Source organism: Myxocyprinus asiaticus, chromosome 16 (assembly GCF_019703515.2).
Source record: "Myxocyprinus asiaticus isolate MX2 ecotype Aquarium Trade chromosome 16, UBuf_Myxa_2, whole genome shotgun sequence".
Classification (NCBI taxonomy): Eukaryota; Metazoa; Chordata; class Actinopteri; order Cypriniformes; family Catostomidae; genus Myxocyprinus; species Myxocyprinus asiaticus.
In genome coordinates this window covers 24,864,893-24,878,741 of record NC_059359.1, presented here as the reverse complement: position 1 = coordinate 24,878,741, position 13,849 = coordinate 24,864,893, and the positions used below count along the sequence as shown (strand labels likewise).

Genomic DNA, 13,849 nt, shown 5'->3' with positions numbered 1-13,849 from the left:
AAACCGGTTCCCGCTTCCTCCTTTATCTGCCTAACCCGAACCTTTGTTACACATACCAATGTAATAAGTGAATGTTTTAAAATCTTCAGGCATGTATCACTCTGTGTTACATTAAACTGTCTGTCATGTTAAGAAATAAAGCATCACGTCTGAAACACTGAACCAATTACTCAGTTCCCCTTCCTCCTTTATCTGCTCAACCTGAACCTTTGTTACACTGGTGCCAAAACCCGGGATAATGAGGAAGGTATGCTGCTATGGAGTCATCTTCGCCAATGGAGGAAGTGTTTCGATACCTCACCAGCATCCACTAGGCGCAACACCAGGCGCAACACCAGGCCCTCATGGCTCTGCAGGTGGAGCAGCAACAGCACTCTGAGGTGCTCCTTCGAGGCCAAGAGGAGGACGACAGGCGTTGCGGAGCTTGGTACCCCTGGGGGGGTTCACTGGCAGCAGCGAACCCCCATGTGATGCTGGCGAAGATGGGGGCACAAGATGAGCCAGAGGCCTTTCTGCCACAATGGGCAGTCCACCTCCTACCACTGCTGACCGGGGAGGCCCAACTCGTGGCCCAACAACTCCCGGTCGACAAACTCCTGACGTACCTTGAGCTGAAGAAAGCCATCCTGCAACGGGTCAGCCACAGTCCCGAAGAGCATCGCCGGCGATTCCGAACCCTGAAGCTGAGCGAATTCGGCCGCCCGTTTGCCTTCATTCAACAGCTCCGCAACGCCTGCCGGCAGTGGGTGCTGGCCGAGGAGCCCAGCGACATCGGGGGCATCATCAATCTCATGGTACTGGAACAATTCGTCGCCAAACTACCAAAAGGAACTGCGGAGTGGGTCCAGTGCCACCGACTGCCGTCATGGATGAAGCAGTGCAGTTGGCAGAGGACCATTTATAAATGATCGGTTGTATCAAGTGACACAGGGCGCTCAGACAAAAGAACAACAACCCAGTTGTTAGTACCAAGGAGCCATCAGGAAATGTTGTTCCAGGCAGCTCATTATAGTCCGATAGTGGGTCATTTGGGACAGGGAAAAATACTAATTTCTATTGGCCGGGCATTCGCCGGGATGTTAGCTGGTGGTGTGTGACATGCCGCGAATGTCAGCTGGTGAATCCGCCGGCCACTCCAAAAGTGCAATTGTGCCCTCTTCTGTTGATTGAGGTTCCCTTTGACAGAGTTGGCATGGACCTCATCGGCCATTAGAATGGTCATCACGCAGGCATCGCTTTGTGTTGGTTCTGGTGGACTACACAATGTGATACCCAGAAGCAGTGCCTCTTCACAACATCTCAGCACGTAGTGTTGCAGAGGCACTCTTCAGAATAATCTCCCGAGTGGGTATTCCGAAAGAAATCCTCACTGACCTGGGCGCTATTTTCATATCATGTACACTACACAAGCTGTAGGAATTATTAGGTATTACATCTATTCGGAAACATCCATCCACAAACAGATGGCTTGGTCAAACGATTTAATAAGACCTTAAAAAATATGATTCGTAAGTTCGTGCACATTGGGATACAGTAGGTGGCTCGAACCCCTGATATTTGCAGTATGAGAGGTCCCGCAAGCCTCCATGGGGTTTTCCCCATTTTAATTATTATATGGGTGTAAGCCCCGTGGCGTGTTAGACATCATGAAGGAAAACTGGGAGGAGGCCTTCACAAAGCAAAAATGAAATTCAATACGTTCTTGACCTGAGAGCAAAACTCCACACACTGGGGCGTCTATCACAGGAGAATTTGCTACAGGCACAAGAACGTCAGTCCCGGCTGTATAACGGGGAGCCCAGCTACGGGAATTTGCACCGGGAGATAAAGTACTTGTATTACTGCCCACGTCGTGCTCTAAATTACTTGCAAAGTGGCAAGGGCCCTTTGAGATCACATGGCGAGTTGGGGAAGTCGATTATGAGGTAGTGTGTACGGATAGTGGCAGGGCTTGTCTAATTAACCACCTCAACCTATTAAAACCATGGAGAGAGGCGGTCCCCGTATCCTTGGTGGTGGTAGTTCCGGAGAGGGAGGAGCTCGGCCCAGAAATGAGTCTAAAAGCCAATCAATTCACCTTGGTCCCTTGCGGAGACCACCTTTCGCCATCACAACGTACAGAGGTTGCCAGGTTGCAAAATAATTTCTCTGACGTGTTCTCGCCTCTCCCCGGCCACACTAATCTCATAAAACACCACACCGAGACAACCCCAGGAGTAGTGGTACGCAGTCGTCCCTACCGCTTACCCTAACACAAGAAACAAGTAGTACAGGAAGAATTAAAGGCCATGCTCGATATGGGCGTAATAGAAGAATACCACAGTGATTGGGCCAGCCCGGTGGTTCTGGTCCCTAAGAGCGATGGCTCAGTCCGGTTCTGTGTGGATTATAGAAAGGTCAATGTGGTGTCAAAATTTGATGCTTATCCAATGCCTCGTTTGACAAACTGCTCGATCAGTTGGGCTCGGCTCACTTTTATTCAACACTGGATTTGAAAAAGGGATATTGGCAGATCCCCTTAACGCCGATGTCCCATGAGAAAACGGCCTTCTCCACACCGTTTGGATTACACCAATTTGTGACCCTTCCGTTCGATTTGTTTGGGACCCGGCTACGTTTCAGTGTCTTATGGACCGAATCCTCAGACCGCACACTGTGTATGCCGTTGCTTATTTGGATGATATCATTATTTACAGTAAAAATTGGCAATGGCATATGCAGCATCTGAGGGTGGTTCTGAGGTCGCTGCGATGAGCGGGGCTCACAGCAAACCCAAATAAGTGCGCAATTGGACGGGTGGAGGTACAGTATCTGGGGTTCCACTTGGGTCATGGGCAGGTGCGCCCTCAAATTGATAAAACCACGCTGATCGTGACCTGCCAGAGACCCAAGACCAAAAAGGAGGTGAGACAGTTTCTGGGGCTGGTCGGCGACTATCGAAGGTTTGTGCCTAATTTTTACGACGTCACCAACCCGCTGACTGATCTCACTAAAAATGGAACCCCAGACCCAGTCCAGTGAACAGAGTCATGCCAACAAGCTTTCACTCAGATAAAAGCTGCACTTTGTGGCGGGCTGCTTCTGCGTTCCCCTGATTTCTCTCTCCCTTTTGTTTTACAGACGGCCGCATCAGACAGGGGGCTGGGTGCTGGTTATGTCCCAAGATGTGGAGGGGGAGGAACGCCCGGTTCTGTACATTAGTCAAAAGCTCTCTATGAGAGAGACGAAGTACAGCACCATAGAGAAGGAGTGTTTGGCCATCAAGTGGGCGGTCCTCACTCTCTGCAACTATTTGTTGGGACGAGCATTCTCCCTCTGTTCGGACCACACCCCACTCCAATGGCTCCACCGCATGAAGGATGCCAATGCCCGGATCACCCCTTGGTATCTGGCACTCCAGTCATTTAAGTTCAAGGTGGTCCACAGACCGGGGGCACAGAAGGCTGTCGCGGACTTCCTTTCCAGAAAAGGGGGGGAGTGGGCAGTCCGGACGGTTCCCCCGGCCTGAGTTGGGCGGTGGGGGTATGTGGAGGTGAGGGCGTGGTCGAGCGCCTGTCTGGGGAGAGAGAGAGCGGTAAGGACATCCACCTGAGATGAATTGTGACTAATTACCATCTAAAGAGATAAAAAGATGGCCAGTTCACAGAGAGAGGAGAGAGACAGACAGACCATAGTCTTCGTGTCTGTCCCTTGAGAGAGAGAAAGTGCCTTGTGTAGTGTGAAGCTGAAAAGTGGACTGTTTATTTGAGTGACGCTGAAAAGCCTTCTTGTGTTTTGAGTGAAGCTGTACAGCAATTGCTTTTTATTTGTTTATAAAATGGACTCACGTGAACTGTGGAAACCAGTTCTTGCTCCCTCCTTTATCTGCCCAACCCGAACCTTTGTTACACATACCAAAGTAATAAGTGAATGTTTTAAAATCTTCAGGCATGTATCACTCTGTTAAATAAAACTGTCTGTCATGTTAAGAATAAAGCATCATGTCCGAAACACTGAACCAATTACTCTACAAAACTTACTCTCCATCTCCACCTCCATTTTTTTAACGATAATATTGTAATGTGTATTAAATTAGGTTTATTAGAATGCAGTCAGAGCAAGATATACCAATAAAACAGAGCACTGCATCCTAAAGAAAAATCCTTTTAAAAGCTTGAAATGTTCCATGCTCTCTACATGGAGTTGTTTACATTACAAGATACAGTGGTCTTCCCTTAATCATTTGAAACTTAATTATTCTTTACTGATTAACATATTTCCATATCTATAATTTCCTTAAATCCCTATCACTTTCCAAAATCTAGTCTTAAAGCAAGCCATAATCATGATCAGACAACTCACAAATTAAGATATTATCTATTCTTAAACACATAAGAGGTACAAAGTTATTGCAGTGCACAGGATATCTGGTTTCCTGAGATAGTTGGTATTTTCTAAATAATTTTATGTGCTCATAGGCAAGTCACATAGAATGTTGAAGGTTGAACTGCTTGGGCATTTTATTTTGTGTTTTAATTAAGTTCAATAGTAAATTTAAAATGGGTGGATTTATATTGCAACTCTTGTCATGATGTGCTATAATTCTGTTTCCCTAACTTTACAAATTAATCCCTTTCTTAGAATTGCGGAAATATAAACAACACATTTGCCTGGGTGAACCTGCTACAAACACTGATATACAAAATAATCATTAAGAGATGTTGACCTGCTTAGTGCAAAATTACTTTACATTACATTCACCCATCACCCATCAGGTTTCATAATGAATTCCCTCATGATAAAACTTGTGATTATTCCAGGCCCTTTTGGGCACTGTAAAATCTAATTAGTTGACCTTAGATTTTTTTAAGGCAATCGGTTTGCATGCTTTTTCTAAGTAAACATACTTATTTGGCTCAAGTAAACAGAACTATTTTTTTTAAGTAAAGTTAACTAGATACAAGTAAAATTAACTCACCAGCGTTTAAGGTATCATTGTTTTTATTTAATTATTAAAACTGATTTATAGCATGATTTATGCAGTATAAGGGAAATAAAGACTAGAATCTCGGTTAGCCATATGGCACAGATTCTCCTAAATACTTCTTAGTGGACATAAATCTGCACTTTTGTGAAGTACAATTGAGAAAAGAAGTATAGTTTAAATTTAAAAGGCTCCAAGTTCACCAGAGTTAACACTAATCACCCTAATGGTGACTTCACACAAATCACAACTATCAACCAAAAACAACGAAACAAAAACAATAGTCATAAGAATTTAAACTATACACATTTTTTTAAATAACAATTATTATTTTATACATAAGTTCCCTTGTTTTGACCAAACATACATCATATATTCAAGCATAAGGTCTTATGGGTATTCCACAGAGTCACAATTTTGTACTTGATAATTTTGAGTTATTAGCACTCGAAGCCAAAGTTTAAAGAACGTATGTATTTCAGTTATGATTCCCAAATTTTAAGTACTGTTTAATTAGGATCATTTAAGTGTTTTTTTTAATAATGATAGGTTTAGAGTTTATAGAGTAATGGTAACTTAATTAAAACTAGTTAGAGTTGTGAAAAAAATAAGATGTCAACTATTTTTATTTTATTTGAGATAATTATTAGTATTAACTGTGTAGCTTTTACAAAGATTTTCTTTATTTGTGTTAAAACTGGCTCTTGAGAATTCGCTTGTCATTTTGAGCGATATATCACTTTATTAAAACATAATTTGGCCCACCAAAGATTAAAGCTCATTCTTCGTCCATCAGTTTCACCACTGACTGTCTCAAGCACACTACCATTACCTGGATTTCATTATGGGATGTTATGAAGTGTAGATATACTTACTGGTTGGTACACTACTGGGCACAGCTCAGCGTGTAATATCATCAGCAGAATCCCCAATAACGCGGTTCCCAGTGCCCACGTGCAGAGACGCTTCTTGTCCTCCAAAAGGAACTTTCTTTGACGCAGTCTGTAAAGATTTCCCTTCTCTATCGGGCTGAGTCTTTTCCTCGATAGCGACACTGTTATCTCCGTCGTTTCCCCATTGTGGTTGACAAGTCCATCACAGTTTCTGCCATCGACCTTGGAGTTAAAGTGCGAGATGCGAGCAGTCATCTCCATTGCGCGCTCTTGTCTTCAGTCTATGCAGACCTCAGTCCCCTTGTCCCACATCCTGTCCTTCCCCACCTCCGACCAAAATTTCTCCCCGGCCGGTGGAAGGCATAGCACGTCGAGGACAAGCAGTATTCCGAGCTGTCCTTTCAGCAGCGAAGTGGAGATGCAGAGTGAAGACCGAACGCGCGCCTCAACCTGAGATCTACCATACAGTCTGTTAACGCGCGCCTCAAGTTTTGACTGTCGCGCTCTTGGGTAGGCGCTCCGAAACTTTTCAGTATGAGGTAGCGTTCTTACGTATGCTGAAGGAAAAATGCTGTGGATGGACTTCTTCTCTAAAAGTACTACCACCTGTTATGTTGTAATGTCAAATACATTTATCCTTAATTTGCTTCCATATTATTGTCCCCCCGGAAAACTATGCTTATACATAGTTAGGCAAAGTTTTCTAAGAGTTACATTGCCATTTCCATTTAAACGTGCGATTATAAGGAGGATTATAGCACAAAGTTAAGTTATGAGCAAATCACTACCCTTTTAAATGTTATATATATGTTTTAATATCACACATTTGCGCTCTTAGCAACGAAATATAGTCACTTACGCCGCTGGCAATTTGTCGATATGAGTACCTCTAGTGGGAGATGCGTTTAGTGCAGAAAATTGCAATGCTCAACCAAATACTGCACTGCCTACTATAGCTGCAGACCCTATTCAGACTCAGAGTAAGCCATATAGTTTTTTTTTATTTTTTTATTTTTTTTATTTTTACGAATGAAAACTAATTAATTTAGCATATTATAGACATTGTCATTCTTATCCGATTTACTAAGCCAGTGTTTATGTTTAATTTGGTTATATTGCTGTGGTTGCCTGTACAGTTCTTTAAAACAACTGAAATAATTTGACGAAGTGATATTAAACCAGTATGCGATCTAGAACGTTTACTGAAAAAAAAAAATAATAAAAAAAAAAATGCAACGTCCTTAAAACGTCCGTCAACCAATCAGAATCAAGCATGCAACAGCCCCGTAGTATAAAATATTGAATGAATTGTAACATTAAAGGGGTCATGTCATGAGGAATAAAAATGTCCTTGATATTTTGATATATACGAGGTCATTCTACAATAAAAACATACAGTAGCCTAAATTTCAGAACTCAAAACTTAAATCTCTAATGCAATAAAAGCATTTGTTAAAACCAAGTTGCAAAATCGCCTGGTTCTCTACTTCTGCGACTTCCACACGTAACTTGGGGGACCATTAATTCATGACCGCCTCTACAGCGAAAAAACATCAATGGCTACCTTACGTCATCGCATCCTTGGCCCCGCCCACTTGTGCTTCATTTCGTAAACTGAGAGAGAGCAAGGCTGCATTCCACTTCACTTTAAACATCCATTCCTAACTTCACGATGCCCTTCCCCTCGGGGGAATCCCCGCCGCCATTTTGGAAGTCCGTTCCACCCTAACCCCACGATTTTGACCAAAGGAAGAGATCCTACTCAGATGTAGTTACAGGGAGCTCCATATTCCACAATGCAACTCGATTGTGACATCACAGCACAGATCCTGCTTAAACTACCCCACACCCACACAAATCTAATGTATGATGGAAGTGAAGTTAGGTCAATTAAGCAGTTTAGAAAAGTTATATTGGAATTTAATAGCATAATACTTGTAGCTACCTTAGACTAACTATTTGTTACACAGCCAAAGCCTATATTTTCATTGTAATGTTGCCATTTTCATTTTTGTAAAACTTGATTAATCCTTTTAACAATTATTTCCAATAAAAAAATATTTTTGACAAGATTTATACAAGATTTATCTCTGAAAACAAAAGCAAAAATCACTTAATTCCACAATAATAATAATTCCACAAACTGACATCAGCCTTCAATGTGCTCAAGGGCTTAGGGTGTTCCAGTTTAACCCATTGCATGAGTTCTGCCAGGACTGGGCACTTGCGCAATGTAAGCAATGACGTACATTGTTTTGGTATTCTACCAAAACAACTAAACATCAAAGAGGACCAATCTGAACTATTTTTAATTTGTTTTGCATATAAACATGCACTAGACAGACGTCTTTGACTGTTGTCATGTATTTCGTGCATCTTTTAAAAGACGTGGTGTCAAGTTACAACTCTAAATAGGAGAGCCCATTCGGTTTCATTCAGCTGCTCTGCCTCTTGATGTTTTGAGCACAATCACACCATGGACGCGTTCTTTCGCTCATCTGCGCCATTTTTAATTGTTGGTGTATGTACACATGCACTAGATGGACATCTTTGACCATTTTGATGCATTTCCAGCGATGTGATACTGTATGTGTGTGCGTCTATTCACCATGCTTTGGACTATATATGGGGGGGTTCAGCTCATATCAGCGTGGATTGCTGATTGAAGGATGGGGCAGATAAAAACACTTGGATCCGATCGAAATCATAAGTAAACCATTTCTTTCATGTATATTTCAAATGTCATGACTGTTTGATAGTTTATGATGCTGAGTGTTAAAGGTGCTGTAAGCGATTTTTTAATGGAAAGGCATGCAAACAACTTTACTACTCCCTGAAAGATATTAATGAAATAAGTGTCATTTGATATCTCATCTGTCTCTGTGACAGCTCTTGACTCTGTGAACAGCAAACCAAAATGTGTCCGTGGTCCGTGGACAATGGCGTTTTCTGCCTGTCAATCATTTTGCATATTCTCATAGTATTGTAGTTGCAGCGAATTATTGAATCATAATGCCACTTTTATGCCATGTTGTTCACACCAGTTGTCAGTTGAGGGCGCTATTTTGCTGCTGTTGTTTTCTGCTCGTGTTGGTCTCAGTAAAGCTCATTTGGTATCTTTGGAGTGCGGGATTTTGGAAAAAAGGGGGTGTGGCTTTTCCAACGGCTCAGTTTGTGGAAATTCTAGAATGGCTAAAATCGCTAACAGCACCATTAAGTGTTGTGCTTGAGATGAATTTTTTTTTTTTATATTTGGATGCAATGTGTTGGATCAGGGCCGTAGCTAGTGGGGTGAAAGGTGGTAATGATTCTAGGGACCCAAAGGTCCAGGGGGGCCCACAAAAAATTCAAAACTGTATTTTTTAATAGATAAAGGGCCCAGAGCAATATACAGTCAGGGGCCCAGAAATCTTTGCTATGGCCCTGTGTTGGATATGCGTTATGTGTAAACCTTGAAATTTTGTTTTATAATATTGTGGACCTTGTTCATTCTCTTCTGATTGAGTTTCAAATATGGCTGTTTTTGAGGGGCTGCACAATGTTAGCCAATCATAATAGTGGGCATTTACGTTGAAGTTTTAATGAGGCGGTTAGACCAAAAAACTAGCGTTTCTGACGAGGGCCAGAGAAAGGGTGGAAAATGATCATATATTACTAATTTATGACTGTTTTGGTGCAAAAAACATTTACTTACATTATCGGTGGACCTCAGGGAAGATAATAAAACTATAAAAAAGAGCATTTCATGACCCTTTTAACACATTTAATAATGGCTATAATGTATAACAGAAAATAAAAACAGAAAAGATCAGATGTCATCCAAAAAAACAAAAAAAAAAAAAAATATTTCAGTCCAGCTACTATGCTTATTGTAGGTACCCTGAAGATAAATTTTTTTTTATGACACAGTCTTTCCTTTTGATGATGTTTTGTGCTTGTCACATAATATTTTGTATGGATAGTATATGAATAGAGAGGGCTTGTTTCTCCCCCTCACATGGCCTGACCTGTGTTTTGTTCATTGTACCTTCTGACTTTATTGCCATTGGCACGCACGTTCCAGCTTTACAAGTCACATACAGAGGTTGCTCTACAAATATCTGATGGACTGAGTTGTAGAATTTCCATCTTGGTAAATAAAAATGTATCCATCAAATTAGTTTTTATTACCCTGATATGTAAAATATACAATATTGTCTCGATATGGACAACATTTTCTGTTACAAATGACAATGCGTAGTAAGCGTGAGTCTGATGAAACAGGTGATCTATTTAATAATTCACAGAGTTGGATAACATAAGTTTAAAAGTGTACTTATTGATGTTTCTGGCTGAGAGTGACAGAGCACGTCTGGGGGGCTGAGCCCACGGGTGGGTGAGAGAGAGAGAGAGAGAGAGAGAGAGAGAGAGAGAGAATAAAAAAAGAAACTTTGAAAGAGTGCCTGCCACTCTCAGCCAGAATAATCAAGAACATGTAAACTTGTGAAAACTTATGCACAGTATCAAATACACCCAGAATGTATGATAATCCTAACTGTAGAGAGCACATCAAAATAAAGACACCCAGGACATTTTTAGCATTTAACATTTGTTTTGAAATACTCTTTTTTTTTTTTTCAGGTCACCCTAGAATAAGGTCTATTGATTGTCCACTGTGAACATGTGATAAAATAATGATAAAAATTTTTTTTAAGCTGTTATCTAATTTAGACTTTTTAATCTTGGAAGTCCCCATTGGAAAATGACATATATTTAAACAGTCACTTCCTTGATGAACTTTTGAGACACAGGAACTCAAGGATTGTAAGCAAGGATAAACTATACAAGCATGACCAAAGGGGTTGTCTCTCCTTCGAACCAAATGAACTGAAGCTGAATCTATTTCTATGCTCAAACACTTGTCTGTCATCCTGGAGGAATTACGTTATGACCTTGGGCCATGTGACGCACTGCCTCTATGTGGATCCTTCCGCCAGAGCATCCTGTAACACAGAACCTACAACAACCTAACAGTTCTCGTACTGTACCTTCTCAATAACTGTTTACTCCAACTCATTCTTTATGAACAGTATCAAGCTTTATATGCAGTTTCCACCGTACTGTATATTTTACCTGAGTTTAGAGAGGTTAGGTGGTGTTAAAAGAAGTTATAGAAGTCCTATAACCTTTAACCTCCACAGACACCCAAACTTCAAATTGTTGTACCAGGCCATCATCAAGAGTGCCTTTACTGAAAAAAGTAGTAACCTGCAATTGTTACTTGAAGGATTTAAACTACTTGATTTAATCCATAACATTACTACTAATACTTTACAATAAGGGTCTATTCATTATCATTAGTTAATGCATTAGGTATAATGAACAAACAATAAACAATATACACAGATGAGCCAAAACATTATGACCACCTGCCTAATATGCTGTTGGTCCTCCGCATGCCACCAAAACTTGAATTTGATGTGGGCAGCTACAGGTAGCCAGTGGAGTGAAATTAAGAGTGGGGTGACATGAACCCTTTTTGGCTGATTGAAGACCAGATGCGCTGCTGCATGCTGGACCATCTGCAGTGGCTTGTGTTAGCTGGAAGGCCAGCCAACAGAGCATTGCAGTAGTCCAGTCTTGAAATGACCAGAGCTTGGACAAGGAGCTGTGCAGCATATTCAGACAGGAAAGGTCTGATTTTCCTGATGTTGTAAAGCATGAATCTGTAAGACCAGGCGGTTGATGAGATGTGTGCAATGAAATTAAGCTGGTCATCTACCACCACTTCCAGGTTCCGGGCTGTTCTGGTTGGTGTTAGTGTAGTTGTGTTAGCTGTGTATCATCTGCGGAGCAGTGGTAGGAAAAGCCATGTGCCTCAATGAACGGTCCCAGTTATGTTGTGTACATCGAGAAGAGGAGGGGGCCAAGCACTGATCCTTGAGGAACCCCAGTGGTCAGCTGGTGTGTCTTTGACACCTCTCCTCTCCAGGAGACCTTGATGATCTGCCAGTGAGGTATCACTCAAACCATCCAATCGCAGTTCCTGTGATGCCCAGGTCAGAGAGGGTGGTCAGGAGTATCTTGTGGTTCAGACAAGACAAGGAGGATGAGGACAGATGATTTGGAGTTAGCTCTTGTCAGTCGCAGGGTTTCAGCTACTGACAAGAGGGCAGTCTCTGTTGAGTGTTCTTTGTTGAAGCCAGACTGATGTCTGTCGAGTAGGTTGTTCTGTGAGAGAAAAGCAGACAACTGGATGAATATGACCCTCTAGACAGGAAGGGTAGGAGAGACACCGGTCTGTAGTGGGGTTAACTAATGTGCCGTTATGTGTTGGTTTTTAAGCAGTGGGGTTAATCTAGCCTGCTTGAATGTATTGGGAAAGTTTCCAGTTGTGAGAGATGCGTTGATAATGTGTGTAAGTGCAGTTAAGATTGATGGAGAGGCAGTTTGCGTAAGATGGGAGGAGATAGGGTCAAGTGGACAGGTGGTAGGATGGTTAGAAAGAAGCAATTTGGAGACCTCAGTCTCGGAGAGAAAGAGGAAAACAGAGGACAGGATGTTGGAAGAGAGTAGCTGTGGGTGTTAGGCATAGAGAACTGGCTGCTGATGCTCACTACCTTGTCAGTAAAAAAACGTGGCAAAGTCATCAGAAGTCAGAGAAGTAGTAGGATGTGGTGGAGGAGGATAGAGAAGAGAAAGTTGAAAATAGTTTACGGAAATCTGAAGTGTTACTGATCTTGTTCTGATAATAATTTTAACAGCAGAAATCCTAGTGGAAAAAGAGGAGAGAAGTGCTTGACACTTACACAGGTCAGCAGGGTCTTTTGACTTGTGCCACTTTCTCATCGCAGCCCTCAGCTCAGTTCGGTGATCATGAAGTGTCTCCAACAGCCAGGGGCTGGAGGGTGTGGCATGTGCTGGCCTGGAGGTAAGACAACAGACACTATCAAGGCAAGAAGCTAATGCTGAGTAAAGAGCATGTGTAGCTTCATTTAAATCAAGTTAAGAGAAATGATTAGTGGAGGGAAGGGATGCAGAGACCATGGAAGAGAAGCGAGTGAGAGAGAGCGAAGGTTGCGGTGGAAGGAGACCATAGGTGGAGTAAGAGGTAAAGAAGAAGTGAGAGTAACAGAAAACTGAATGAAGAATTGGTCAGAGATATGTAGATGGGTAACAAAGGGATTATTGGAGATACAATTACATGTAAGGATGAGCTCTAGCTGTTTCTCTGCTCTGTGAGTTGCAGGGGTATGCAGTCTTATAAAGTCAAATTAGGTCAGAAGAGCTAGAAAGTCTGTCACTTGAGGTTTCTCCAGATGGATGTTAAAGTCCCCAAGGACCATCAGCGGAGTGCTGTCCTCAGGGAATGAGGACAGCAATACATCTAGCTCTTCAACAAAGTTTCCTAGTTGATCTCGGTGATAGATGACCAAAAAGTGGATTTTAGCATGATTAGTGGCAGTAATAGCATGATATTCAAAAGTTGTGTTATTGCAGAGAGAAGAGAGCGGAGTAAATTTACCTGAGTTTGAAATGAGCAAACCGGTTCCCCCACTTCACCCAGTCAGACTAGGGGTGTGGGTGAAAGTGAAGTCAGTTGAGAGATCTGAGGGAGTTGCAATGTTGTCTATGCAGATCCATGTCTCAGACAGAGCCAAAACATTGAGTTTTGACTGACTGGAAAAGGCCAGAATGAAGTCATCTTTGTTGACAGCTGACTGGCAGTTCCACAGTCCAACAGAGATGGAGAGGGGCTGTGGAGAGGCAGTGCTAAGTGACATATGGTGCTCTGGAGTGCATAGTCTACAGCGTGTGCGTGCAGATTTTCGCCTACATGAGACAACAGATATGTACTGAAAACACATATTATGAGTAGAATAAAGAATAACTATGAGAGAAAGAGAGAAGGGGCAAAACTTAGCATAGTGGCTAGCTCCTTGTCAGTGTCCTTGCTCAGTGGACTCGCACAGGTAGACTCGTTGGTCTTTACCTGAGATAGCAGCAGATCCTT

General features: G+C 42.1%; 1 protein-coding gene and 1 long non-coding RNA gene across 9 annotated transcripts in view; both read right to left on the bottom strand.

Annotated features, from left to right (window-relative positions):
* The window catches only part of LOC127453915 (intermediate conductance calcium-activated potassium channel protein 4-like), a 45,621-nt gene extending 39,011 nt beyond the window's left edge, over positions 1-6,610 (bottom strand). Inside the window, exon 1 of one of the 8 annotated variants that reach the window (XR_007899470.1) lies at positions 5,839-6,607. Coding sequence is in view for 5 of the 8 variants with exons in the window: in XM_051720685.1 (XP_051576645.1) it covers positions 5,839-6,117 (279 nt within the window). In the remaining 3 variants the exon portion in view is untranslated. Of the gene's footprint in view, positions 1-5,838 lie in introns of all 8 variants that reach the window. The other 7 variants (XM_051720685.1, XM_051720686.1, XM_051720687.1 and 4 more) reach the window with 7 other exon arrangements.
* A 3,322-nt stretch (positions 6,611-9,932) lies between these two features.
* Positions 9,933-13,559, bottom strand: LOC127454222 (uncharacterized). The gene is made up of 3 exons (XR_007899504.1): positions 13,040-13,559; positions 12,645-12,760; positions 9,933-12,066 (listed from the first exon to the last, which is right to left on the bottom strand). It is a non-coding gene; the product is annotated as an uncharacterized LOC127454222 (long non-coding RNA).
* Between the last annotated feature and the right edge of the window lie 290 nt (positions 13,560-13,849).